The following is a 25,738-nucleotide window of genomic DNA, read 5'->3' as shown; positions in this document are numbered from 1 at the left end:
AATAGGACCAAAGTAGATAGAATGGACTGGATAAGACCAATGTGGATCGAATAGAACCAAAGTGGGCACAATGGACCGAACAGGACTGAAGCAAACATAATAGAACCAATGTGGACCAGCTGGATCGAATACAATCAAAGTGGACTAAAATTTTGTATCACCAATATCTTCAGTATCACAATCTTTTGTTCTTGTGTGGCTTTGCCAACCACCACATTGAGACAGTCATTTCGACCTTGTCCACATGAACTAGTTTATTTTAGAATGACAAAATCTGTGAAAAGTGATCCAGCTCCAACTTATAAACTTAAAAGACAACCAAAATATTTATTTTAAAAAAATAAAAATTAGTTTAATTCCATGAAATATCCTTTTATTTCAATTAATACCGTCACAATTCATCCCCCATATTTAGAATACAACAGATGAGATCCAAATCAACTTCCCATGGAGGATTCACAAATTTAAACCTGTTACTACTTATTGAACCTGCCCATCATTATTATCACACTAAACAAGCTTCCAACTGATACTAGAACAAGGCAGCCAAGTTCTTGAATGTTATACATCATCTAAAGACCCGTAGCATGTGATTTGAGCAAGTAAAGCCACCATCAATCATAAGATTAGCCCCACTTACATACCGTGCTTCATCACTTGCTAAGAACAGCACAGAATTAGCCACATCGTCAACAGTCAATTCCACCCCCTGCAAGTTAGCATTCTTCCCAACAAAATCACGAAAACCTGCCATGGCATCCTCAGTTCTCTCATCCTCAGGCAAGTGAGCTAAAGCCAAGCCTGTCGCAACTGCATAAGGAGAAACACAGTTGACACGTATCCCATGTAGCCCCAGCTCAGCCGCAACATTCTTGGTTAGTCCTAACACGGCATGCTTAGACCCTGTATAGGGATGAGGGCCTAGGCCCCCGATGACACTTGCAACACTGCATAGAGAAATTATTGAGCCCTTCTTTAATGGGATCATAATACGAGCTGCATGTTTCATCCCGAGAAAGACTCCCTTCACATTTACATCAAATATCTTCTCAAACTCTGAAATGTCTGCATTGCGGATATCAGAACATGGTGAACCCGACAAGCCAGCATTGTTGACCATGATGTCGAGTGTACCATATTTATTGACTGTGAAGTCAACTGCACGGCAAACATCATCTTCTTTAGAGACATCACAATGGAAATAACAAGTGTTTAGTTCACCACCGAGGGTATCACTGACATGCTGGCCAAGCTTGTCCTGCACATCAACTATACAAACATTTGCACCATGTTTATGGAATAGGCGCACAATGCTCTCTCCAATACCTGTGGCTCCACCAGTGACCAATGCCACTTTCCCCAGTAATCTGAGGGGGGAAATCACATTGAAGATATTACATTATATGAAATCTAATATAATATGTTAGAATCTATGAATTTAACTATAAATAACACTGACGAAGTTTCTGGTCTGAGTTAAAGACTCAGAATTCTCTCAAAACCAAAAAGGAGCCAAACAAAACATAGCTATTAAAATGAAGCAATTCTAGAGAATATACTTCACTGACTTGATTATTAGTACAAACTTGGCTTTTTGAAAAAAAAAAAAAAAAAGAGTTTTCTGACATGAGTAGATCCTTCATATTTAGGATATCATTGAGTTGATTTAATATGCAAGAAAACACTCATTTTGAGATATTATCATATAAAGATTTTAACTTTCTAAGATCGTTGTGGTATCCGCCCATTTTCTTGACAGCTAAATTCTAGAGCATTATTATTGTCTTGCTATGGCAATCATGATTTTAAACTGATAGGCAGCTTAGGTTTGTTCAAAACTCTAGTCTTTTGGAAAGGTACACATCCTGTTAAACTTCAACATTATATTTCTGGTCCATTGCTGTGTGAGTATCACCAAGTTCCAAGATTTGTGATACACCATAGGTGAGACACTCCTATAAGGGCCTTGATAAGATTCAATCATTTCTTCCCAAAATAAAAACCTAATGTAAGTACCCTCAAATCCTCTAAAAAGCACATGCCTAAAAGAAAAAACAATCAAGTTTCCTTTTTGCTTTGACCATTAAGCCAACCAAACCCTTTTCCTATCCATGATGATGCTTAGCTCACTAATGCAAGACAGCCTAGGCTTCACCACAACAGTCTTACAGTAAACCTTAGGCTTCACCACCTAAGGGTAGTTTGAAATCACCACCAAACGTAAAAGCATTTTCACAAGGAAATCTTTGATTGATAATAATAGTCTCCATACAAAATAAATCATGGAGCTCTATAGCCTCGGGAATTAAAGAGATAAAGATAATAACTAATCCTAGCTGAACTCAAATACTAAATTAATCCCTATATAAGAACATCAAATTTAATCCCTATCACAACTTAATTAAATAATTAAAAACCTAAAATCTGATATAATCCAATTAAAATAAATTAAATATTGAAACAATTTCTGGTTGGGCTCCCGCATCTCACCTACATCAATATTAGCCAACCCCAATCTCTAATTTAATGAGCCATCCTGCAGAAGTGGGGCTTGGCCGCTTGGGAGCAGGTTCATGTTCTCTCATGTTTGATAAAATAATAAATGTAACAAGTGCTGGTACTTTAAAGGCTACCTTTTAAAAAATGATTTATGATCAATGACCTTGAATGGTCGAGGCAGAATCAACTTATCTTCATTCTTTTATCTTGCAAATGTGTTAGTTTTCTTCTGTCCAACAAGCTCAAGAATAATTATGTTTACCCATATGTGGGTAAAGTGCAATATTTTAACGAGGTTGGTAATTCACTTTCAACCTAATTCATAGGTAGATGAAGTTACACTTCTCCCAATGAACTTTTCTGCTAAGTGCTAACTTGGTTGTGTGTTATTTAAACCTTATCTAGAAGAAATCTTAACGAGATTTGGGCCAATTGCCTTATCAATTTCCGATCACATCTACTCTACTCTCCCTCACTCTCCCTCCATCCAATTCAACCCTAGTCTTCAATAAATTCAGTAAAACACATTGGTCATAAACTTAGTGAATTGTGCTAATAAGATCTCCCAAGATTAGATGTCAAGGAAATTGCTGTATGCAATTGGGTACAAATTTGGCAGTAACTAAAAACTTTGAAAACACTGAGCAATAGAGCAACAACATCAACCAATCTTTAGTCCCAAAATATTGAGGTCAGCTATGAATCCTCAACAAACATATATCTTGAAAAAGAATTAGAGAACCATGACACTTACACATACAAAACAAAAAAGCCCAGTAAAACATGGGTAAATCAGACTGAGTATGCATATGTACATACATATATGTTATCAAGGAACTTGATTTTTTCAACATGTACAGATTCAGGCACAAAATTGAGCATTTGGACAAAATCAAGCATTTGGTTAAAAAAACAAAATTAACGGAGAGAGAGTGTGTCACTATATTGTAACTGGCACCTCAGTCTTCCATTTTAAAGCTATAAATTTCATAAAGGCTAAAGCCTAGTTTGAGTCTGAGTGTCAAACTCAAGGTCTAAAGCTACGGATTCATTCAAAACTGTCATGTTAGAGAAAGGGTACTGAACCTACAGAAATGATAAGTATTTCCACCATTGGATTTAGTAAAAACTCAAATCTTAAACCATAACAAAGATAACAAACCCATGTTCAGTTTGATGGTTAAAAGCAAAAGTTACACTCAGAAACTGAACAAAACAAAGCAAGAAAGAATAAGAAATGGCATCTTATTATTTTGTACAACATAGTTCAGACCCACAAAAGCAGAACAGTCAGAGAAAACAACACAATAAAGTTTGAAGCATGAAGTACAATCGAAAGGTTTGATGTGTTGTGGACTTGTGGGGTTACCTTTGGCTTGGAAGTGAAGACTCACCGGAGTTGGCTGTGGACATGACTCAATTCTATGTTTCTCTCTCTCTCTCTCTCTTTGTGAATGTCTTTTTCCTATTTCCTTTTTTTGAAAAGCTATTTCCTTCAATATACAGGCATTCTCTAGATTTTTTATATAAAAAGATTAGCCTTAAATGGTTGGCTCTCGTCTTTCACCTTAGAGATTGGTAACGTGTTAGATATTACGGAAAAAGACATTCTTTAATTACTTTCTCAATTTGACATGCTTTTTACTACTTTCTAATTTCTATCAAACTTTATTATAAAAAAGAAACCTACATACAATAAAACTGTCACTCTCTTAAGCACTCACAACCCCTATATTCATTTTGTACTCTTTGGCCTTTTCCATTGCAACCTTAACCGAAACTGACACTTCCTATTAGTCCTAGACTCCTAGTTTTCCGGAGGATGCGCTGATTTGGGCTTGGACGAAAAAAGGTGACTTCTTGGTGAGAAGTGCATATCAGGTAGCATATAAGTGGCTGACCGAAGACAGTGGAAGAGGGGCAGGGGGTGAGGAGTCAAACCCGGGAAGAAAGGAAAAATTTTGGAAGGCCATTTGGGATTTAAATTGCCCAAGCAAAGTCAAAACTTTTCATGTGGAGGGCCTGTAAAAACATACTCCCTACAAACTATTGCCTTTGGCGTCGAAAGGTGTCCACGGACTTACCTTTGGGAGCGTTGGAAGTGGAAGCAAAGGCTTTTGAGTTTTTGAGGAGGGAATTTTGCTGGCTGGAGACCTCGGTTTGAGGGATATTGTACTGGAGGGCGACGCGAAACTGGTGATAGATGCACTGGCTGGTTGCTGCTTCCCCCCAAGCTCGATTCAAATGATCATTGAAGGTTTCCAGAGGTGGAAGTTCAATGTCCACGCGTGGCAGGTAAATCATGTGTGTAGGACAGGCAATTTTGCTGCCCATCTGATGGCTAGAAATGCCAAACTTGTAAATGACAGTGTTGTTTGGGTGGAGAATACTCCACCCATCATTGAATGTCAACTGATCAAAGATGTAACTGGTTCGGACTTTTGTCCAAATTAAATGAAAGTCTACTGAAAGTTTGAATATCCAAAAAAAAAGAAACTGGCACCTCCTTGGTGCCACCGCCACCAACACCTTCACCATTGGCATTTACAGTACTCTCACGAGAAACCTCGGTTCTGCTCAATTTTCGAAACCGGTTTTGATTGCATTGACTTCTTTTACGACTCCAAAAAGTCGGTTCGGGTTCTGGAGTGGTTTCTGGTGAATTTGGTGAAATGGGTTCTGAAGATTCAGCATTGGATTGGTTTGGAGAGGATGCAGTGGCAGCGCCACTTGTATGTGAGGTTGGTCACAGGACCACCCTCACTTACCAAATTTTATTAAATTTTATATAATTTTAGTTTCTCAATGATCACCCTAAAAAAATTTCCTAGAGCTGCCAGTGAGAGGATGAGAGCTTGAATGGTTTGAATGAATTGGATTTGTTGAGGTTTGTGGAGGGAAAGAAAGTGGGTTTTGAGGGAGAGATGGCGACCAAGAACGTTGAAGAGAAGCCATGGGTTGGCGTTTGAAAACTAATAGGTTTGTGTGTACGTGAGAGAGCTGTGTTGGAGGAGATTGTAGGAAACTAGCATTAAAAAACTAACTATTCAGTTAGTTGGCCCGGTTTGCAAACATTTTGTGTTAGTAACAACTCGAGCCTTAGAGGCTCGATTTAGGGCCTCTAAATCGACCCTCTAAGGCTTGGTTTACGTGGTTTGGCATGCCAAAATTCCACGTGGAGTACACGCGGAAATCGAGTGTCTGAGACTCGATTTCCACGTAGAAATCGAGTCTCATAGACTCGATTTCTACGTGTTCTCCACGTGAAAATCGAGTCTATGAGACTCGGTTTACTAAAAGTAAAATCGAGTCTCAGAGACTCGATTTTTATAGTTTCAAACCTCCCCCTCTCACATCTTGGTCATGTCCATGTTTTTTGTCTCTTTTGGGCGTGCAGAGAATATCTGACCAGCCAGTATGCATTGGTCATGTCTGTGTTTTGTTTTTGGGTGATTGGTCATGTCCATTTTTTTGTCTATTTTGAATGTGCAAAGTTTGTTAAAGCTTATAAAGAAAAGTCTGACCAGCACTGTTTTGGCATTGGTCATATCCGTGTTTTGTTTTTGAGTGATTGGTCATGTCCATCTTTATGTCTATTTTGAATATGCAGAGTTTGTCTGAGTAGCAATAAAGAAAAGTCTCATACGTCTGTTTTGAGTATGCAGAGAATATTTGAACAGTAATAAAAAAACTCTCACACAACCTCACACAACTCTCAGAAAATATTTTGACTGCCTCACACAACTCTCACACCTTCAGCAACTTCTATCACAGAACCTCTCTCAACAACTCTCACAGAACATCATACAACTCTCATACATCAGCAGCAAAACATTGCTCCTCTCACTCTCATACAATCTCAGCAGTATATTTGCTCATCCTCATGTCAAGTAAGGGTCTCCTCCTCACTCTCTAGTTGGTTGTTTAGTGTATATAGCTGCTTTAAAAAGTGTTGCTTGCATTGAATTTGTCATGCCATTTCTTGATAAAATATTTGTTTGTATTAAATATGTATATTTGTTTCAAAATATTAGTTTTTTTTTTTTTTGAGTAACCGGCCTGGAAGCCCAGGCAGGGCTCCTTATGTATATTAGTTGGTTGTTTAAATATGTATATATATTTATATTTATATATTTATACAACTATATGTTTAAATATTTATATATATATATATATATATATTTATATTTATATTTATATATTTATACAACTATATATTTATATAAATATATTTATATTTATATATTTATACAATTATATATTTATATATTTATATATTTATATAAATATATAAATAATAGACACATAAGGAAACAAAAAAGAAACACGTTCAAAGAATTGTGCAACCTCCAACTTTTATGAAATTCCAACCATGAGAAAGACATTATTGAATACAGTAAAAGCTATGAAAATAATTGGGTCACCGGTCCAGTTGCACCTAATTAAGCAGCTGTCATTTTTCCATTTTCTAGATGACATAAAGTTGATGACATATTAGCAGATCCGAAACAAATTTGCTGTCATGACGGAGTTTTTATTGTATGATTTTTATGATTCAGAGTCAAAATTTGAGTTTGTATATCACATCTAGTATATTTCACTGTATATTAATGCCTTGATTTTCAAATTAGATGATATGTCTAATTTGATTGATCATGATCATATTCACATTAGTGTTTTTTTTTGTCTGATGAACCCTGCTCTATGTTATTTCATTAATAGTAGTGTAATAGGGTATGCCATTAATTTCCGTAGCACTGGAATGATGATATTTTTATTTATATTTTTGTTAGAGCTAAGTTTAAAATTTGTAATGGGGTTGAGTTTTGTTTTTAGTTTTTTTATTTGTTTGAGTACGAAATTATAATGATTGAGTGTGTTTGTATGTGATGTGGGGTGAGTATATGCAATTGTTACACTTTTAGATCCCTTGTAATTTTTGTACTTTGAGTAGATAGAAAATGTTTTGTAATTGATGTTAAATGAAAGAGATAAAATATGTCACTAACATAAATTTCCTTGGCTTGGCTCTCTAATAGGTTCACAATCTTTGAAGAATATTGATATAAATGTATACTTCGGTGGACCCCTTCACAATCCTGAAGGGATTGATGGATTCCCATTTAGAGGGGAGGGTATCGAATGCTACTACATGATGTTACGTCGTAAGTTGAAGACGTTGAATGATTTGAAGAGGAAAATAATGGACGAATTGAAATTGAATCCTGCTTGGTATGACATCAAGATTATTTATCATTACCCACAAGAAGTCCTTCATGAACGGATAAATTATGGGTATATGGCGATCAAAGAAGATAAACATGTAAAGATGATGTTTAATAGGATCCAGAAAATGCCCCAAGTAAATGCTGCTGAGTTGTATGTAAGTTTGGAGGCGCTTGCAGATAACACTACTGAGGTGGTGCAACAAACAACTACGGCTTTACAATTTACAGCCCTAGATGATGGATGCACTACAATGGGAGGGTATACGATGGGAGGGTATACAATGGAAGGGTATACGATGGGAGGTTATATGCTCCCATCTCAAGATCATGTTGCTAATACTAGTGAAACCCTCTATCCTCAAGAGACACATTTAGAGGAGGAAGACGAAGACGAAGATCATGTTGCGAATGATGGTGAAAATGTTGAGGTTGTGGATGAGTACGAAGAGAGGATTGAGCAAGGCGACTTTGAGAACGATGTGGATGACCATGAAGTCGTTCCCAATTTTGAAGAGGAAAATATGGAGTACCATGATGAAGGTGATGCAAATGATGATATTGGTGTCCAGCATAATAGAAATACGACCACTGGCTACAGACCTCCTGCTGAGTCATTCTACTCAAATACTTGGAAAGATATGGTTGATCCTTCACGTCTTCAGATACCATTTGTCTCTACTTGGGAAGATGGGATGCATTTTTCTAAAGGGTTGACTTTTGCAAATAAAGAGGCGGTAAAGCATGCATTGATAATATATGCAGCAAATGATAATAGAAATTTTATAATCCGGAGGTCGACCAAAACGAAATTGTGCGCCGCATGTGTTGACGACAACTGCAAGTGGTATGTTGGGGCATACATGAAGACTAAATTTAATGGTATGTGGATGGTCACGTCTTATGTGGGTCCACACACATATATACCCTTTGGCCTAAAAAGAGACGGTAGAATGATGGATTCACATTTTGTTGCATCAGAAATTGTGGGAAAATTGCAAAAAAATCACACTGCACGTATTGATGAGCTATGGGAGATCATACGTACTAAGTATAATCATGAGCTTTCTTACTATAAAGTATGGGACGCAAAACAAAAGGCAATTGCTAAGATATTTGGGGATTGGGAGGAGTCTTACCAAAAGTTGCGAAAGTTGTTGTTGGCATAACAATAACATATTACTTCATGTGGACAGTAGTTGATAAAATCTATTCAAGCAGTAAATTACGTGAACTATATCTAGCACTAGCAAGCATGCTGTTATTGTTACAATGGAAGGGGGATTTTAATCTTGGATGTCTCTGTTGTTGATCTACAAGAGGCTCTTGGCTGTTTGGGAACTCAAAACTAAGGAATAAAGTTGCTTTGCAATCCAATTTAATCCAAGAATGTTACTGAGCTCATGAATAAGTACCAGTAATCATAGCTAAAACACACACAAAATACAACTTCAATGTTTCTTACTTAAGAAGATGGGACCTAAAATATTAGAAAGACTTAATATCAAAATCATAATTATGTGCAGCAGAATGGCACTTCCTCCTCCCAAAAGAATGAGTGGAAGGTGAGGTCGTGAGTTCAAACTAGTTGGGTGCATGTAACTTACCAATTCAACATGTGTGTAATCTTCTAAAGCTTATGAGTTAACCATCAAAAGATTGACCATTCCTCTACAACCATGTGCACTAGAATCAACTTGTCATCTAAATATTAAAAATAAGAAAAAAGCACCCCAAGTTCTGCAGTTGAAGACTTTAGTCTTCAAAACACCAAGTTTTTTTTTTATAAGTAATATTGATTTTATTAAAGACAAAGCTCAAATAGGAGCGCTTCTTAAATAATTACACGCTCAAACTCAAAAGATCCTGAAAATCAACTTAATTACAAGAACCACTCCCCCCCCCCTCCCCCCCCCCCCCCCCCCAACACACCAGAGAGAGAGAAGCAGCATAGTACAGCAATAAAACAGAAGATGTAAAAAGCAACTTAAATTCAATGATTGATCTCTCCACATCTTTGAAACCAGTCCCTCCAAATCATCCACATGAGACAAAGCAGTATGAAGTACTGAATAGCTATCATGATCTTTCTTTTTCTGTTTCTATCTTGATTATAGTACTCGGTAAATTCTTTCCGTAGTTGACCTATGTTCTCACGGACGGGCCATTTAAGGGGAACTTGAATTTGCTTTTTAGAGATAAAATCTTGACTTGCTCAATTAAGGTTTCAGTGTACTCAAGATCTGCAGTTTAGGGATTTCAAATGCCTGTTGGGTAGCTGATGCTTTGGATGTTCCAGTAATGGATGTAAAATTCTTGGCATGTGCACACAATCAACTTCAAAAGGGGCAAACATTAATAAGAACCCAGTACTCTTTGTTGATTTCAAGTGTTGGAATATTAAATAATTTAAGCATTCCAAAATATGAAATACTGATCATTCAAGATTGTTGCTGTTGTAGGCTGATTGTGGAACAATCTCTGTCCCAAAGCTTTAATTAAGCAACTTGTTGTTGTGTATGTATTGCATGGTTTGCAGAGTGCATATGAGAGAGAGAGAGAGAGAGAGAGAGAGAGTTCAATAATTTGAATAATTGATTATTGACAATTATATGGCATTAGATTTTTTATTTATTACAATATGCAAAATACGAGAAATAATTTTAAAAAAGAATTCAATATGCAAAATAATTTAGTTTAGTTATCTACTTCTTAAAAAGGATATATAATTCATTCATAACAATTTGGATAATCTGCTGAAATCTTTTGTTAATCATAACTTGATGTCCTAAACCATATTCTTCCTTGTTACAGGCTAAATTCCTGGCAGTGTTGATAATTATACCCTGGGCCCTAGATTTTTTGGTACATGACTATGTTCTCATGCCTTTTTTGGACAGGTAAATTTTTTGAAACAAAATATGATAAGTAATAGTCTTTTTCCTAATCTCTGCGTTTCAACATTGATTTTCTTTTGGTTAATTCTTCTTTTCTTGAATACAAACACTCACAAACACACTCACATACAAAAGGATATTGATGCAGCCATGAAAGATTTACTGGTTGTGGTGGAAGGTTGTCTTTTTTTCCCTCTGTACTTACTATAGTGACAGCTGATTCTAGATTTTGTATAGGGTAATGGATGTTTAAATTTTAGTTTAAGTCAAAGATTTGTAAGTATATCACATTGAATCGTGGATTTTCTTTTTCTGCCCTTTGTACTTGAACTTAATTTCTTAATAATGAATCAAGTAACTCCTATGTTTTGAACAGATATGTGAAGACTGTCCCACTTGCAGCACAAATTTTTGATGTGAGAAGAAATCAAAAGCTTGAAATGGTAAAAGAATTAAAGATGGACAAAGCTAGATACCGGCTTGAGGTAGAGATCGGAAAATCACCATCTCTTTCTGATGAGGAAGTTTGGTGGGAGTTACGGCATAGAGCGTAAGTTTAGCACACTTTTGTGTTCCTTGGGCAACATCACATTTGTGATACTATCTTTATTTTTCATTTATTTTTGTTGTCTTGTGTTGTGCAATAGCACTCCCAAGATTCAAATAAAATACAATAAAGACAAAAATAAATCAACAAGCACACACACACAAAGAACATAGAAATTTACTTGGTTCGGCAGATTACCTACATCAACAAGTGACGAAGAGGATAAATTTCATGTAAGAAAATAGGTAGTTTACAATAATGGCACTCAAGATCTCTAAAAAAAAAATAAGACAAAACCCAAATACAACCTAGGTTTTCTCTCACAAAAGTAGATGGCAAGAAAACCTTGGCTGCAGCAGCTTGGAATTCTCACGCACTGGTATTCAATAAGCTAGGTACATATAGATACTATACAAAAGCTGGCATTAGAGCTGTGGGCCTATATCAATGACTTGACCAGCATTTGTGGCAATTCAAGCCACACATCATCAACATTTTGGTTGTTGAAATTGTATCAAGTTGAGTAAGGTTAGATTACAGGGACAACTGATTCATAAGAAAACATCAGATTCTATCACCTACCTAGATGGTATATCTAATTTCCTACATAGGCTTCAGGATGTCCAGAATTAGCAGCACCTGGAAATAATAAGCTTAGAATAAATCAAATTCAGAATTCTTCTTGCTCATGATGCCAATGCTAATGGAAACATGTCTTTGAGAAACATATCATTAGAGGAATTTGTGAATAATGACTTTATCCCCTCTTACATAAAAACTTCATAAACAATTACAAATTGCGTATTTAGTTATTGTAAGACAATTTACAGCTAGAAATGTTATTCTAAACAACTGTTGCCCCCAGAAAACTTTCCTTGTGTTCTGTTCATATGAAAATAGATTTATAAACTTTAATTTCTTTAGTGAATGCTATTCTTATTGGCTTCCTATTTGTCGCTTGAACAGATTAGAGTTGAGAGATGAGTGGAGGTTAGAGAATCGTAGAGCATTTGCCAACATATGGTCAGATATGGTATTTGGGATCTCATTGTTCATTCTTTTATACTTCAATCAGACTAAAGTAAGTTACCATTACTCTATTTGCCTATTGCACTCCCTTGCATGAATCTTTGTCTATGAATTACTGCAGACAACACTATTCATTGATTTAACCTTCTGTCTACTGGCTATAAAACAAAAACAAGGCTCCTACTTTTGTGGGGTTTGGGAGTAGCGGTTGGTAGGCTCTAAAATGTACTGGCTAAAGACTTTTTGTTGTCCTAGCTAGTTTGACTCGTAAAAACTAATAAAAAACTAACTTTGACCTAAAGAAAATAAAACCTAAGATACATAGGATCTCCTAGAAGATTCTAAACTCAACTAAAGTACCAAAATCCTCTTAATTCGCTGGAATTGTTGAAATTACAGATGTGCCTCTGAATAGATGTGCCTCTTGCCAACAAAAGTTGACATCTACCAGCCTCTTTGACCTTAACCAATGTACACCAAAAGCAAAGCAGGGAAAAAAAACAAGTACCACAAATCATAAACAACCGAGCAATGGAGTAATAGATGGTCTAATATTCACCGGTTCTTTTGCACAGACAACACCAATATACTAGTGATATATTTCTCTTCATAAGATGTCTATGGTCATTCAATAAATAAAAATATAAAGATTTTCTATAGTCAAGGTTTTACTCAAGGTAGCTGTCTGCACAAAGAAAGCCACTTTCTTAAGCACCTTTTTATTCTATAAACCTTTCCAAGTAAAATGCTTTTGCTGGCAACTTGTAGACAATTATAATAATATTGAATGCTAAGACATCAATCGGTACCTCTAGAAAAATGAGGGTATAACAAGTCCATCAGAGAATCCACCTCCTCCAATTCCCAATCATAAATTTTTTGAACAAATCTCAAATTCCGGTATTGAGCCCCCCCCCCCCCCCCCCTTCTCTCTCTCTAAAACCTACCAAAGATGAATCTGAAGCATCTGTGTTATCTGCAATCAAATACCCAAATTCATCCCCTTCAAAGCTACACCACATGTCATGCCGTTTTTTTGTCCTCCTTCATCACAATAATATACTCAAACAAAAAAAAAAAAAATACTGATGTTATCTAAAATGGGTCTTCGAAATTTGTCTTAATTCGAACATAAAATTCGAATCTAAAAAAGTAAGTAAGTGAGAAATGGCATACTTGAAAAATGGGAAGGAATTGAAGCAAAAATCTGGGAACGAAGAAGAATGCTTCTTATAGAAAAAAAAAAAAAAAAAAAAAAAAAAAAAAAAAAAAAAAAAAAAAAAAAAAAAAAAAACAAACAAACAAACAAACAAAACGAACTGATTACATTGCAAAATGCATAAAGGGACTCACCTTTTTTTCTTCTTTTTCTTTCAGATACCGCGTAGACTGGAGACTGAGCAGAGGGCGAGTGAGAGAGTAGAGAGGGTGACAGGGACGTGCGACAGTGGGTCGGTGAGCGAGAGAGTGAGAGGGTGACTGAGACTGGGTCGGTGAGGCTGAGAGGGTGAGTGGGTTGGGGCCGGCGTCGGTGACGGTGACGCTGAGAGAGTGAGAGAAGGAGAGGGTGAGTGAGAGTGTCGGTGAGGCTGAGACTGAGAGAGGCGTTTAACTGATGAGGGAGAGTGAGTGGGTGATTGAAAGAGAGAACGTTAAATTCAAAAAAATCCTATTAGAAATAGACTTTCATAGACTCGGTGGCTTCCACGTCAGTCCACGTCAATGGCACGTCACGCCAACATGGAAATCAAGTCTCTGATAGTCGATTTTCAGATGGCTACCACCTGGCAATAACGCCACATCAGATGTCACCGACCATCAAAACCGACTCTGTGAGACTCGATTTACACCCCCAAAATCGACTGTCATAAACTCGAGATGTTAGTAACCTAATTTCTTTCAAAACCGGACCTATTAACTAGATAGTTGGGAAATTATGCCTAATTTCCCATTTCGTTCCTGTGTTGGAACTTGGAACCTAGAAGTTGTAACAGAATGGGTCTGAATTTTTTTGGTTACCGTCAAATAAGGGAATTTTTTATGAAAATTTTGCTAAATAGCATAATTTTCATGAAAAATTTGCTAAATAGAGCATGACTAAACTTATTTAGTTGTGTAGAACTTTTTTGAAACATGAGTTTGTCAAACTTAAGTTCCAAGTAAAACTCGAGTTTATTAAACTCAAATTCGAAGTATTATGTTTGATTAGATTGCCAAAAAAAATGTTATATAATTAAATAACTTTGAACCGGTGTTTTTTCACTAAATTATTCCTAAAATTATGCTATTTGGTAAAAAATGCCATCAAATATGACAATGTTTTTTATTTTTTATTTTTAGAAATACAATAAAAAATCTATTTTTCCTTTTTTTTTATTTGATAATAAAAACTTTATCAGTTGAGCTAACAAAAATTTAAAATAAATTTTTTATTAGTTGAACACCTTTTTATGAATAGGTATTTTTTTTTCTTTGTTGGGTAATGACCATAGAAATTTTTAGTCTCTAAAATTTAGGATGTTTACTTAAACCTTTTTATGAACTTTTTTTTTTTTTTAGTTGAAAATGACCATAGAGATTTTTTAGCCTCTAAAATTTAGGAGGACTTGTATTACCATGTTGGAAAAGAATTTTGAAGAAAGAAAAGAATGTATAATGTCCATTAAATATAATAAGGTCGTGGGTGTTAGTTAATTTAAATATATCGGATCTTTTGTTTCAGAAAAAATTATTAATAGATGATACTGCATTATTTAATTATATTTTTATTTCTAAGTGTACATTAATTTTATTGATAAATTCATGTATTATTCATACTCGGTGCTATTTAACCAGAAAATCTCAAATTACTTTTCAAAAAAAAAAAAAAAATCTCAAATTACGACAGGAATTCAATTGAGTGATTTTCCTAACGTCTTAGCATACAATTTTCAAAAGCTTGGGAAGCTTTATCCACAATAGCTGCCACCAGAAAACTGCAATCTAACAACACTAACCTCGTGACACCAGCAACACAAAACCATTTTACTCCTGCCAACACAACTACCAATAATTCTATACAACTACAAACCATAGGAATTGTCACAGCTCACTTAAATTGAATCACCAATATCTTCAGCATCACCATCTTCTGTTCCTATGCCAACCACCATTCACGGTCACTTCTACCAAAGGCACAAGCACCTTGTTCACAAGAACTAGTTTAGTTTAGAATGAAAAAAAATCTGTGAAAAGTTATCCAGCTCCAATTTTTAAATATAAAATGACAACCAATATATTTGTTTTTGAAAGGAAAAAAAAAACTGTTGAAGTCCATCATGAAATGTACTTTTATTTCAATTTGCACTGTCACAATCCATCTGCAATATTTAGTGTACAACAGATGATATCGAAATCAACTTTCTATGGAGGATTCAGTGAATTAAACCTTTTACCACTTATTGACCCTGCCCACCAGGATTATCGCACTTCAATAAGCTTTCAACAGCTACTAAAACTAGGCAGCCAAATTCTTGAATGTTATGCATCATCTAAAGACCCGTAGTAAGTGATTTGTGCAAGTGAAGCCACCATCAACCATGAGATTAGCCCCACTTACATACCGTGCTTCATCACTTGCTAAGAACAGCACAGAATTAGCCACATCGTCAACAGTCAATTCCACCCCCTGCAAGTTAGCATTCTTCCCAACAAAATCACGAAAACCTGCCATGGCATCCTCAGTTCTCTCATCCTCAGGCAAGTGAGCTAAAGCCAAGCCTGTCGCAACTGCATAAGGAGAAACACAGTTGACACGAATCCCATGTAGCCCCAGCTCAGCTGCAACATTCTTGGTTAGCCCTAACACAGCATGCTTAGACCCTGTATAGGGATGGGGGCCTATGCCCCCTATGACACTTGAAACACTACATAGAGAAATTATTGAGCCCTTCTTTAATGGAATCATAATCCGAGCTGCATGTTTCATTCCGAGGAAGACTCCCTTCACATTTATATCAAATATCTTCTCAAACTCTGATATGTCTACATTACGGATATCTGGACATGGTGAGCCCGACAACCCAGCATTGTTGACCATGATGTCTAGTGTACTGAATTTACTGACTGTGAAGTCAACTGCCCGGCAAACATCATCTTCTTTAGAGACATCACAATGGAAATAACAAGTGTTTGGTTCACCACCAAGGTTATCACTGACAGCCTGGCCAAGCTTGTCCTGCACATCAACTATACAAACCTTTGCACCATGTTTATGGAATAGGCGCACAATGCTCTCTCCAATACCAGTGGCTCCACCTGTGACCAATGCCACTTTCCCCAATAATCTGAGGAGGGAAAAGCACAGTGGAGGTATTATCTTATATAAGAAATCTAATATAGTATAGTAGTATCTAGGAAGTTAACTATAATTAGAACTGATGAAGCTACTGGTCTGAGTTAAAGACTTAGACTTCTACTTTACTGACTTCATTTCTAGTAATTTGGCTTTTCTTAAGAAATGAGCTTTCTGGGATGAGTATATCACTCATATTTAGGATCAAGTTGATATAACATGCAAGAAAACAATTATTTTGAGTGTCATAAGATAAAGATTTAAATTTCCATGATCATTGTGGAGTCTGCCCATTTTTTTGACAGATAAATTCTAGATCAGTATTACTGTCTTGCTAATGATCCCCTCTCTAGAAAAAATTTGGGGTAAGGCTGCCTACCATTCACCTCTCCCAAACCCTGCAAAAGTGGGAACCTTTTTTTATTTAATCACTGTCTTGCTATGGCAATCAAGATTTGAAATGTATAGGCAGCGTAGGTTTGGTCAAAACTGTAGTCTTTTAGAAAGCTACAAATCCTGTGAAAGTAAAATATTATATTTCTGGTCCATTTCTGTGTGAGTTTCACTAGGTTCCACGATGTTGGAATGCCATAGGTGAGACTTATTAAAATTTTCTAGGTGAGATACCTATAGGCCTTTAAAGATTCAATTCAAACCTAATGAAATTATCCTCAATTCCTCTAAAAAATAGCTTCCTAAAAGAAAAATCCATCAAGTATTCTTATTTCTTTGACCATTGAACCTCATCAACAGTTTAAAAAATAGCCAACCAAACCCTTTTCCTATCCATGATACTTAGCTCACCTACATCAATTGTAGAAAACACATATCTCTAATTTAATGAGCCATCCTACAGAATTGGGAATTGGGAGCAGGTTCATATTCTTTAATGTGTAATAAAATAATGAAAGAAACAATTGCTAGGAGTTTAAAGGATCCTTTTTATAAGATTAGATGATTTATGATCAATGACCTTGACCATTATGTGGTCAAGGCAGAATCACCTTATCTTCTTTCGTTTATCTTGCAAATTTGTTACTCTTCTCTTCTGTCCAACAAGCACGAAAGTAATTATGTTTAACTACATATGATTTGGGATGAGTTTGATTTGCCAAGCCCAAATCGATAAAATAAAAGAAAGCCATGAAGCAAAATAGCAACTTTATTATAATCTGAATACAATAAAATAATATATCAAATGCAAATACAATTAAACCTCATGTGGGTAAATTGTAATATTTTAAACCCCAGGTTGGTAATGCAAACTCAACCAAATTCATGGGTAGATGAAATTACACTTCCCCAAAAGAACAACTCTGCTAAGTGCTAACTTGGTTGTGAGTTATCATAAACCTTATCTGGAAGAAATCTTAATGAGACATGGGCCATTAAGATTGGTCATAAATTTAGTGAATAGTCACAAAAGATCTCCCAAGATTAGATGCCAAGGAAACTTCTGTATACAACTGAGTGCAAATTTGGCAGTAACTGTGTAACATTTGAAGGTAATGAGCGATACAACAACAACAATTACCACCAATCCTTAGTCTAAAAATTTTGTGTCAACTACGAATCCTCAACAAACATAAATTTTGAATAAGAAAAATAAAAACATAACACTTACACATACCAAAACAAAAGAAGCTTGGTAAAACATGGGTAAACTGGACAGAATATACATATGTACATACATGTATTTATAAAGGAACTTGTTTTTTTTTTTTTTTTTCAACCTGTACAGATTTAGGCACAAAATTGAGCATTTGGGCAAGTCCTAATTTGATCTAAACCAAGCATTTGGAAAATTTTAGAAATAAAACAGAGAGAGAGTCACTATTTTGTAACTGGCACCTCAGTCAGTCTTCCAAATTAATAAAACTATAAACTTCATAAAGCCTAGTTTGAGTTAAATTCAAGGTCTAAAGCTACGGATTCAATCAAATTTGCCTTGTTAGAGAAAGGGCAGTAAAAACCCAGATCTTAAACCATTGAAAGATGAGAAACCCATGTTCAGTTTGATAGTTAAAAGCAAAAAAAAGCTACAGTCAGAAACTGTGAACAAAACAAAACAAGAAAGAGTGAGAAATGGCATCTTATTAATTTGTAGAATATAGGAAAACTGTTGGGTTACCTTTGGGTTGGAAGTGAAGATTCAACAGTGTTGACTGTGGACATGACTCAGTTCTATGTTTTTCTCTCTCTCTCTCTCTGTCTCTCTCTTGTGAGTTGTGTCTTTTTCGGTCCCCATTTCCTTCGAGACACTCTAATTTAAGAAGTCAACCTTTCAGGTGGACAAGTTGACTACATCTAGACTCTCTATATTTTTATTTTATTTTTTAATAACTTTTAGCCTTTGGGGACAACAATATTTAAATAAAAATAAAAATTAATTAGAGTGTAATTTGCTCCAATTAACTCATTTAATAAAGTTCAAATCATACTTTAAAAAAAATGAATAATTCAATAAATAATTCAATAGTTATAACTACAAAGGACCTAAAAAAAAAAAAAAACCCAACAAGGGAGGGGATTTGAATCAGTACAACCAATCTATAATATGCGTTATAAAAGTTGAAAAATTATTGTGTACTCCCAGAATATCATAAATGCATACTCCCTCCTTTCACATGAATGGTGGGTCCCACTAATTAAATTCATGGTGGGACCCACCATTTATGTGAAAGGGAGGAGTACGTATTTATGATACTCCGGGAGTACTTAATAATTTTCCATAAAAGTTAGATCTCGTAATTGGTGAATGTACACAACGATGACAAGTGGCGTAATCTTATATCCATTTCGAATGATGTAAACAAACAGTGCCACATGTCAATTAACAATTTGTCTATAACACGTCACATCTCACATATGACAACATATTTAATCCTAAATTAACAGTAATGCATTATAAATATTTTGTGTAAGGGCACGAATCGTAACGAACCGTAACGGTGTTGGGTTCGCACGTAAAAAAGCCCAAACAACATCATTTGTAGAGCGTGGATTTGAAAGGCTTGGCCTTGATCACCAAACGATGGGTTTTACGTGATATCCATATGTAAGGACATGAATCGTAACGAACCATAACGGTGTTGGGTTCGCACGTAAAAAGGCCCAAACAACATCATTTGTAGAGCGTGGGTTTGAAAGGCTAGGCCTTGGTCGCCAAACGGTGGGTTTTACGTGATATCCATACATGGTTAAGTCGTCATCGCCCTAGGAGTCTTTCTCCTAGAGGCGGGCTGGGAGGCTCTGAATTCTGGCCATTTTTCCCAACCTCCTCTTTGGCTTGCTTTCTTTCTCTTTTATATTAGCCTATATCCCTTATCCAGCGTCCACGTGTGGGTTCTACTTTCCAGGACTGATACTTGTCCCATCAACCCCTACCCAGAGTGGTTGGGGGTGGTTGTAAAAGCTGAGGCGTATGGTCCTGCCAAGTGCAGAGTGTTGAATGGCAGTAATGGCAGCTTTCCTTTTGTCCTTAGCCGTTATTCTGTCCAGCGCATTCCTCTTTATTGACCTAGATATTTTAGATCCTTTCCAGACTGTTCCCATACCGTTTTTGCCCTTTCTTCCAGGAGGGCCTCGGACGTGCCGAGGACTGAATCGTCCTCGGCTGTATCCCAAGACTATTTTGTACTCGTATTACCAAGCCTAGGCTATAACCTTCCTCGGCTCGGGCCTTGGGCCCAAATGAATAAATGGGCCAGGGTCTCAAGTCATTGGGCCCCACATTTTGAATTTAATACTATTACAAGTGATGGTGCATGTATATATTATTTACTATATATATATATAACTATTTACTATTCACATTTGATCATTTGATAAATGAACAATGTAATTATAAATAGAATAATTTTTTTTTAAATAATTACTTACATTTGAAATCCCATAAACGTTGCATAAAATCTTTAAAAAAATATTTTGAAAAAATAAACCTTTTATAATTATCTAATTATATATGTTTTTTGTATTGGAGAAACATCTAACTATTATACAAATTAAAAGAAAGAGACTACTTTCTAAAATGATGGGCCAGCCAAAAAAAGATATGTTAAGATTAATTTTTATATCTAATTTTTATTATTATTTTTAAAATAGCATGTGTCAACACACCTATTTATTGTTGTTTTCATTTGAGTTTTAGGAAGGAAAAAAACTAAATAATTACCATTCTCTTTAAATGAGTATTAATTCATTATCTTTGTCATTTAAGTTTTAGGGGAAAGAGATGAATACATAATTAATACTGTGGGGACCGGCCCAGAATAATAAGTTGGCTAGGCCCTAGGCCCGTCCGAGGACCAGTTCTTCCGAGGAGACATCGTGGCCCAGGCAATCCTTATTTAGGCCCACTGGGGCAAAGAGAACATATCCGAGGAGTAATTCCTCCTCAGAAACTGCAAAATCCAGATCAAATGTGCGTCCAAGCCACTGTAGTCCACCCCCCAAATACGTAAAAAGGAAGGAAACCCAAAATATCTCAGCAAAGGCTGCCACCACCACATTAAATGCATCACAACTACTCTCCTGACCGCTTTAATGAAGAGAAGACCCCTGAACAGTGCTACCTTGGCCACTGCAACTCACAAAGAATTGATAAGGGTGTCTGATGGGGCAGGTGCTCAAGTAGGGGTTTGGATGATCAACAAGTGTAAAACCCAGATGATAAGAGAGGGCCTATATAATATGTAAAAGTCCCCCAAGAGAGGGGGACGGAAAAAAGAGGAGAGAAGGAACACAGAAGAGAAATTTTACTGTATGCCTTGGAATGAAGTTTCGAGCCTGATCACTTAAGAGGGATCTCTCTTCACGTCCATCTTTTTCGTTCTTCTTTCTATATTTTCTTAACCCATGCAACAAACCGTTTAAGCTAACTGAAACTGAGTTCTTTAGCCCATACTCTACAAAAAAATTCATTGTGTGGGACTTCTTGGGCCAAGACTTGATCGACAAGGATTGGGTCACTGAAATCGTGTCCCTACAAATACAATAAAGTGATTTACATCATTTTATCTTCACGTGAAAAAAAAAAAACCACCAACATGCGAATTAAACATAGATACATGTCCTTTTGTGTTGCAGACTTTTTTTTAATGACCTTTTTATATTACACATGGAATCATAAAAAGAAATACAACTTAATGGGTTGTATTTTCTAATAATAATAATGTTAATATTAATAATAATCTATATTGTGGGAGGGGAAGCCTGAAGAGAGGGAATCATCAAGTGGAGTCCACCTGGGTGGCAACTAAGCCCAACTATTCATTAGATCAAGCCTAATCCAGTCAAAAATAACCAGTAAGGGAAATTCAAGAGGACAACTCGCCCGAAGAGTAGACACTTCTCGAGAGACCGGAGATAAACCACTAAGGCCATAATGTTGAAGGCCGAGGAAGGTAGTAGTGACATGCAAGCAAGGGAAGAAGGAAACTTCCAGATAAAGTATACATCACTTCTACATTTAGGTGCGGTTTGGATAGATGGCATTTGCGTTTGCGTTGCGTTTTGGTCCTTTTGTTTTGTTTTGTTTTTTTTTTTTTTTTTCCCACGCATTTTTAGCTGAAACAGTTACTGTTCATGCACTGTGCATGAACAGTAGCCGAAATTTTTGACTTTCCAACACATCAGTGATGCACTGTTCACGGGACCCACAAACTTCACTTTTCTACAAATTTTTCATTAAAAATGGGTCTTATGGCACTATTCACACATTTAAAAATTATTTTGCTACAGTGTTTTTAGTTTTCAGTTTTCAGTTTCAGCAAAATAAGTTCTATCCAAACAGACCCTTAATGCACCATACCAACTTAGCCAGCAGTATTAATGGCAGAATGACCTCTGAACAGTGCTCCCTACAGCCTACTCTACCGCCACTGGCAGTGATGGGACAAGTATCTAAGGAAGGATCAACAAACGTCCAAGTGGAAGGCTAGGATGCAATCCAAATAGTTATATATAGGAAGGAAGATCCCCCTTGATGGGGATTAGAAACAAGTTCAGAGAGAGAGAAATAGGGAAATAGAGTGAGAAAATGATCATTGTAAAATTGAGAAGCGTATATCTAAGGAACCATTACTCCTTGGCCCCTGCTCAAGGAAGAACTTAAATAAAAATTTATCTTTCCTTGTTATAGTTCTTTATTAAAATTGTTATCATTGCCAATCTTCTTTCTCTAATTACTATACTGTGGCTACCAAGGCTTAAAAGTTTGACATTGACCATCCACCTCTACAAATTAGTTGTATTAGGCCTCCACCTTAACCCAGTCTCATCCAAGTTGGGCCAAGCTGTTAGTTTTGCCCCCTATGATAATAATACTAACATATTTTCTCTCAAATAAATAATGTTTTTTTTTTTTCATAACACGTCTACTTATAATATTTATAAATTATAATAAGTTGAATAAAAAAATTTGGGCTAAGCACAGGTCAATAACTAATGTCATTAAGTTGCAAAATACTTCCAATAGTTTTCAAATCTTATGAACATCACTTTCTTATTTATCCATCACTAATAGTATGTCAATAACACCACTTGTATTATACAATAATCACAATACATTGTCTCACTGACTTTGAGAATAATTGTGAAAAATGTTGTATTCTAAAGTGATTGATAAGATAATTGAAAATAACTAGAGAAAATTTTTCATTCAAAATACTTTCAACTTAAATTTTAGATTTCATAAGTTTCAAATTTTCAATTAAAAATTATTTTAAATTTCTCTGTAAGGAGTTGCTACAAACTCATAAAAGTAGGGAAAACTTTAGGTAAATCAATGATAATTTTAAGTCTTTTTTGTAACCCTTTTATTTCTATAGATGTATAAAAAAATTGGAAAAAATTACACTTTATCACCCTAAACTATACTCCAGAATCCAGATTACACTTTGCTTCATAAACTATTCGAATGCACATTTTGCACCATAAACTTTGACATTTGTTACACTTTGCACCCCAAAGTTTTACTGTTATATTAAATGGAAATTGAAAACATATGACTTGCACATCATTTTTGCTTAGATGACACACAGTTTAAAGACAAAAATACCCTCTTCTCATTCAATTAAGTGCCCGTTTGGTTCCACATTTTCAGCTCAAAAAGCGCTTTTTGAAAAAAGCCAGTCCTAAATTTGCGTTTGGTCAAGCCCAAAACGCAACTTTTATCAAAAAGTTGCGTTTTGGGCATAGAGCAAAAACACGGACAAACGCGAAAAATTTTATGGACCTCTGAGGGTCCATAAATGAAAACGCGCAGTGTGCGTTTTGGATGGTTACCGTTGCTACGGTAAAATTACGGAAATACCCATTCAATTAGAACATCAACTCTTTCGGAAACAGTAGATCAAGAACAGAAAAAAAAAAAAAAAAAAAAAAAAAAAAAAAAAAAAGAACAACAATTTAGGAAGCAGCAGATCAAGAACAGAAAAAAAGAAAAAAAAATTTAGAACAACTCTTTCGGAAACAGTAGATCAAGAATAGAAAAAAAAAAAATTAGAGCAACAACTCTTTCGAATCAACAGCAGATCAACAACAACAACAAGAAAATTAGAACAACAGCAGATCAAGACCCTCCGGCGGATCAAAAAGACTGACGAAAAAAAAAGGGGAGGGAGAGATTTACTGACCATCCAATCTTCCCGATCATCCAATCTTCCCGATGATCCAAGAACAAGAAAAAAAAAATAGAAAAAGAAGAAGGAGAGCTGGTTCCTTCATTTGTTTCGAAGTGCTAAGAGAACAAAAAAATAATAATAATAAAAAAATAAAATAAAGAAGAAGAAGGAGAGCGACTGTTCTGGCCTGAAGTGCTAAGAGGAAAAAAAAAAAAAAAAAAAAAAAAAAAGAAGAAAGAGAGCGACTGTTCTGGACTGAAGTGCTTAAGAGGAAAAAAAAAAGATGAAAGAGCTGTGTGAATGTTCTGGATGGTGCGTGTGGTAGGAATAAAAGAGGAACGAAGGAAAAAACAAAAGAAGGAAAAAAACAAAAGAAAAAAGTGTGGGTACGTGGGTGGAGGAGAAAAAAAAAAAAAAAAAAAAAAAGGGAAGGAGAGCCCGTGTGTGTGTGTGTGTGTGTGTGTGTGTGTGTGTGGGGAGAGAAAAAAATTATATCACAATATTTTTACAATAAATCTTAAGGTAGGTTATTATTAGCTAATATTGGTGAGAAAAAAATAATTTTTTTAGAAAGAGAAAAAAATAATTTTTTTAGAAAGAGAAAAAAATAATTTTAATAGTATGTTAAAATTAAAATTAGTATCAATTTTTATCACAATATTTTCACAATACTTTCATAATAAATCTTAAGTGGTAGGTTATTATTAGCTAATATTGGTGAGAAAAAAATATTTTTTTTAGAAAGAGAAAAATTGATTTAAGTATGATGAAATAATTGATTTAAGTATGAAACAAACTCACATAAAAAAAAAAAAAAAAAAAAGTATGAAATAAATTCCCTTATATATACATTGTCCTTTTTGGTCATTTACCCCTCAAAAAGCCACTTCTAACAGTTTTTACCAAACACTTAGCTTTTTCATTATGCACTTTTTAACAGCTTTTACCAAACACTCAGCTTTTTGAAACTCTACTTTTTCATTATGCACTTTTACAAAACTCTACTTTTTCATTATGCACTTTTTTCAAAAAGCTGAACCAAACTCACCTTAAAAACAAAATCTCTCTCACGTGTTGCATCTCCTTCTCCCTCAAATCAAAAATCTGTTGCAGCGCCTAATACAACAATGGCGGATGCAGCAATTGCAGCCAGCAACAACTCGTTCTGTGCTAAGGAAGTGAACAAGGGGGTATCTACAGATTCTACACCTCTCTCTGTGTGTGCAAAACTATGGCGATTTTTCAGGACTGGATGATGGAAAACTGAGTTAGTGGCAAATAAAGCACAGTAAAAGGACAGCCCACTAAGGACAAAAAAGAGAGGGAGAGAGAGAATAATCACTCTTCAAAATTCTTTTTTCCTTATTTGGTTTTTCATGCTGGGTTTTTATTTTTAAGGTTTGGTTGGTTTTCACTCTTCATATTGGTTTTATACCCTGTGAAAATTTTGGTTTTTTTATTTTATTAAGGACCTTGTGTATTTTGATTTTCTGATATAGAAACTAAATTTTGCTGAAATAGTAGTCACAAAATACAAAAAGTAAAAAAAAGAGGGACAGAGAGAAATGCAAAGAGCCATTAAA

General features: G+C 35.5%; 2 protein-coding genes across 4 annotated transcripts; one reads left to right on the top strand and one right to left on the bottom strand.

Moving 5' to 3' along the window:
• Nucleotides 1–347: 347 nt before the first annotated feature.
• LOC126723708 (xanthoxin dehydrogenase-like) lies at nucleotides 348–18,799 on the bottom strand. 3 transcript variants are annotated; one of them, XM_050427484.1, is made up of 3 exons: nucleotides 18,662–18,799; nucleotides 16,482–16,522; nucleotides 348–1,326 (listed from the first exon to the last, which is right to left on the bottom strand). In XM_050427484.1, exons 1-3 carry the CDS (start codon nucleotides 18,703–18,705, stop codon nucleotides 569–571), a joined length of 843 nt encoding a protein of 280 aa, XP_050283441.1. In that variant the 5' UTR covers nucleotides 18,706–18,799; the 3' UTR covers nucleotides 348–568. The 3 variants fall into 3 exon arrangements, with proteins under 3 accessions (XP_050283441.1, XP_050283439.1, XP_050283440.1); XM_050427482.1 differs by lacking the exons at nucleotides 16,482–16,522; nucleotides 18,662–18,799 and adding an exon at nucleotides 3,869–4,018 and having other exon boundaries at nucleotides 348–1,367; XM_050427483.1 differs by lacking the exon at nucleotides 348–1,326 and having other exon boundaries at nucleotides 15,505–16,522; nucleotides 18,662–18,798.
• LOC126723712 (chloroplast envelope membrane protein-like) lies at nucleotides 10,544–12,328 on the top strand. The gene is made up of 3 exons (XM_050427490.1): nucleotides 10,544–10,624; nucleotides 10,998–11,171; nucleotides 12,135–12,328. Exons 1-3 carry the CDS (start codon nucleotides 10,608–10,610, stop codon nucleotides 12,292–12,294), a joined length of 351 nt encoding a protein of 116 aa, XP_050283447.1. The 5' UTR covers nucleotides 10,544–10,607; the 3' UTR covers nucleotides 12,295–12,328.
• Nucleotides 18,800–25,738: the final 6,939 nt, after the last annotated feature.

The sequence above is a fragment of the Quercus robur genome, chromosome 4, assembly GCF_932294415.1.
Source record: "Quercus robur chromosome 4, dhQueRobu3.1, whole genome shotgun sequence".
NCBI lineage: Eukaryota > Viridiplantae > Streptophyta > Magnoliopsida > Fagales > Fagaceae > Quercus > Quercus robur.
The sequence above is the reverse complement of the archived record's forward strand: the minus strand, read 5'-3'. Positions and strand labels throughout refer to the sequence as shown.

Bases quoted from the DNA above. Each gene is read 5' to 3' on its own strand.
- LOC126723712 (XM_050427490.1), top strand. The intron at 11,172-12,134 runs GTAAGTTTAGCA...TCGCTTGAACAG, and splicing joins TGGGAGTTACGGCATAGAGC to ATTAGAGTTGAGAGATGAGT.
- LOC126723708 (XM_050427484.1), bottom strand. From the start codon at position 18,705: ATGTCCACAGTCAACACTGTTGAATCTTCACTTCCAACCCAAAG. The intron at 16,523-18,661 runs GTAACCCAACAG...TTCCCTCCTCAG, and splicing joins TCTTCACTTCCAACCCAAAG to ATTATTGGGGAAAGTGGCAT. The intron at 1,327-16,481 runs GTATTGGAGAGA...GTGGAGCCACAG, and splicing joins GGTCACAGGTGGAGCCACTG to GTATTGGAGAGAGCATTGTG.